Source organism: Rhincodon typus, chromosome 23 (assembly GCF_021869965.1).
Source record: "Rhincodon typus isolate 14 chromosome 23, sRhiTyp1.1, whole genome shotgun sequence".
Lineage (NCBI taxonomy): Eukaryota > Metazoa > Chordata > Chondrichthyes > Orectolobiformes > Rhincodontidae > Rhincodon > Rhincodon typus.
The window spans coordinates 275,395-279,059 of record NC_063354.1 but is presented as its reverse complement, the minus strand read 5'-3'; the positions used below and the strand labels follow the sequence as shown (position 1 = coordinate 279,059).

Genomic DNA, 3,665 nt, shown 5'->3' with positions numbered 1-3,665 from the left:
ATCCCTGTCCAGTGATCTCTGGGTTAGAGAGGGAGGGGGGGAATCAGCCAGGGATCCATTGGAGTTTAGAAGAATGTGAGGCTACCTTACTGAAACATACAACATTGTGAGGGGAGGGAGTGGATTTGACAGGGTGGATGCAGAAAAGTTATTTTCCGTGTGGGAGAGATTAGGACCTGACAGCAACATCACAGAAATGGGGGCTGGGGGGTGCACACTGAAGACAGAAGTGGGGAGGAATTTCTTCTCTCAGAGGGGAGTGAATCTGTGGAATTCTTTACCACAGAGGGCTGTTGAGGCTGGCTCATCAGTATATTCAAGGCTGAGATGGACAGATTTTTAACCTGGGTTTTTAAAAAACAGGAAAGTGGAGCTGAGGATAATCAGATGAGCCATGACCTCATCGAGTGGCAAAGCAGACTTGATGGGCAGAATGGCCTACCTTTCTTCTACATGTTCTGGTTTCATGGAGAGGGGATGTCAGGAGGGATCCTGCTCCTGATTGCTATCCAGTGATCCCTGAGATGGAGAAAGGGCAATCTATTTTCACAAACAAATTAAGTGCCTGGACCCCAACAGGCTGGCTGTCTGTGTTACCGGTGGACCCCTGTGTTAATGTTGCTCTGGTTCAGAGTGTATCTGAGTGTTCAGACTCTCTGTCTCAGTGCAGAGTATCCTCCAAACTTCTCGTCAGGTCCAGGTCCTATGTGTAATTGTGGTTCGATTGAAGGATGTGGCTGTGAAATAATTCTGTCTTGTTTTCCCCATCAGTTAGATAAATTAGGGCCAGTCCTGGAGAAAATCATGAGCTCTTCCTGTGCGCTGTTGGGAATGAGCCTGGGTCTGGAGACTGAAGTCACCTGCCCTGTCTGCAGTTTAGATGTCAGTCAAGATGCCAGCAATCTGTGTCAGCGTTTCCAGAAACTGCAGAATACAGTTAACAGCCTCGTAGACTCAACCGAAGGCAATGTGAAGGTAGAGTATTGGGATAGAGCACAGGGAAGGCCACTGTGTTAAACAGCATTGACTATTACTTACACCCTTCACTCAGCCAGAGCCACCTCCATTGTTTACAAACAAAAACAGAAGTTGCTGGAAAAGCTCAGCAGCATCTGTGGGGAGAAATCCGCGTTAATGTTTTGGGTCCAGTGACCCTTCCTCGGAATTCCGTGCCTGTTACTTTTCCCTCAGTCAAGGTCAGGAAACAAATAGAGATGAGGAATTTTACTAGTGAAGGTATCAACATGGCAGCGGGGCCTGCAGAAACGTTACACACTATAAAGGGCATTAATGAGGAAAATTGGTTGCTATGCCACAGTCTTGGAATTCGGGTGGAAGGTGTGATCTGTTTATAATGAGCTGTGTTGGGACATCACATCCCATCCTCAGCTAAAGATTCACCAAACAGGAAAAGGGCATTCGGTACATTTTCCTGTACTGACCCCGAGAAAGGGCTGACCAATTTATCCCAGTCACCCCAATTTCCCAGAATCTTTCACATTTCTCCCTGTCAAGTATTTCCCAATTCATTTTAAAAGTCCACTTCCACCACCTTATGGGCAATGTTATTCAGATCAGAAATCCCGTTATCTTCTCTAATGATCAATCCTATTACAGTTCGGTCTCTTCGTTTGCTCCACCAAAACTGATTCATTATTTGAACATCTTGATCAAATCTCTCCTTCATTCTTTCTGCGAAAATTCACACCATCTCCAGTATCACATGTTTAACAAAATTTAGCACAGCATTCTCACATTTGCTTTCTGAATAAAACCAAGGATTTTAATCACCTTCTCAGATTTTCCTACTGATTTCAGAGATTTCTGCACAAACATTCCCAGTTTTCCATTCCTCCATATGTTTTAAGATTCTTCTTTTTATTCTTTCTAAAAAAGAGATTATTTCACAGTATTAAGTGTAATCTCCCACCTGCCTGCTCAAAGGGAAGGCAATGGCCTAGTGGTATTATTGCTGGACTGTTAATCCAGAGACCCAAATAATGTTCTGGGGACCTGGGTTTGAATCCTGCCATGGCAGAGGATGGAATTTGAATCCAATAAATATCTGGAATTAAGAATCTAATGATGACCATGAATCTATTGTCAATGGTCGGGAAAAACCCATCTGGTTCACTAATGTCCTTTGGGGAAGGAAACTGCCATCCTTACTATGGTCTGGCCTACCTGTGACTCCAGACCCACAGCAATGTAGTTGACTCTTAACTGCCCTCTGGGCAATTAAGGATGGTCAATAAATGCTGCCTGGCCAGCAACACACTCATCCCGTGAATGAATAAAGGAAAGGATTCCACCAGGTCTGTATGCTCCTGGCATTTTCCTCTCGCTATCACCCTTTAGTTTTGTACGTTTCCCAAGTTTTGCAAACACTGAAATTGTGCCCTGAACACTGAAGCTCAGGTCAGTAATATAGCCATCGGCCGAAGACTGAACAACACTTTATACTTCCTTTAGTGAGAATCCAAACTGTTCAGCAACATCTTCTGCTTTCTGTCCCTTAACCATTTTCCAATAACACTGCCCCCGTTGTAATCCACTCGCTTGTATCGTTGCTGATGAATATATTAACTTTTATGATGTGCTGACAAAGCTATTTAACATGATTTTTGTTTACTTCCATCTTTCTGGATCCATTAGATATAGGATATCCATCAGATAATGGCCATTCAGCCCATTGAGTCTGCTCTGATTCAATGAGATCATGGCTGATCTGATCATCCTCACCTCAATTTCCCAGCCTTTTCCTCATAACCTTCAATTCCCTGTATTTTTCTCTCTCAGATATTCTGTTCTCTGCACTAAGACTAATACAGACCAAGCCGAGAGATAACATGGCAATGTGGAGACAGACCCATATCCATCTCCGTACCACATTGTCATCCAGTGTCTCCTCTCTAATGTGTATGCCTCCATTCTCCCCCAGACCTCCCTACCTCACCACCTGCTTAATACTGCCCCACGCTGTTACATCTCTTTCATCTTTTGCAGGACCTGGAACTGCAGAATCAGTTGCAGAACCGCATTCTCCAGCTGCAGGGCGAGTGTGAAAGGCTGAATACAATGACCAGCCAACTTCTGCAGGAAGACCAACTCCATCAGAAAAATATTGAGGTGGGTGAGACAGGGAGTCAACCTTGGACTCTGCTCAAACTTCGAAGCATCAATGAACTGAACAAATACACAGCCACAAAAACAGAAGTTGCTGGAAAAGCTCAGCAGGTCTGGCAGCATCTGTGAAGGAAAAATCAGAGTTACTGTTTCAGGTCCGGTGACCCTTCCCCAGAAATGGGGCAGTTGCTGAGCTTTTCCAGCAAGCTCTGTTTTTGTTCCTGATTTATAGCATTTATAATTCTTTCGGTTTTTAAATACACAGCCTCAGTGACAGCAGAAATGTTCAGATCAGGATCCGGGTCTGGTCAGAGTCAGAGAGAATGGTCACACGAGTATGCTTCAAACTGTCTCCCATAAACAGCAGAATTCACTTCTTTAGTGAAATGCATTCTGAGTTTGAGTCAGAAACTTCATTGCGAGTAACATCGAGCAGCCACAGTGCGTTTCATATCAGCTTCTGCTATAAAACAGGCCTGGAGTGGGCACACAGTGGGTATTGGTTATTATAGACGGTGGGTATTGGTTATTATAGACGG

General features: G+C 44.3%; 1 protein-coding gene across 1 annotated transcript in view; it reads left to right on the top strand.

Annotated features, from left to right (window-relative positions):
* The window catches only part of LOC109938633 (myosin-2 heavy chain-like), a 42,131-nt gene that overhangs the window by 23,658 nt on the left and 14,808 nt on the right, over positions 1–3,665 (top strand). Inside the window, exons 9-10 of the mRNA XM_048611067.1 lie at positions 772–975; positions 3,007–3,129. Coding sequence (XP_048467024.1) covers positions 772–975; positions 3,007–3,129 — 327 coding nt within the window. The remainder of the gene's footprint in view (positions 1–771; positions 976–3,006; positions 3,130–3,665) is intronic.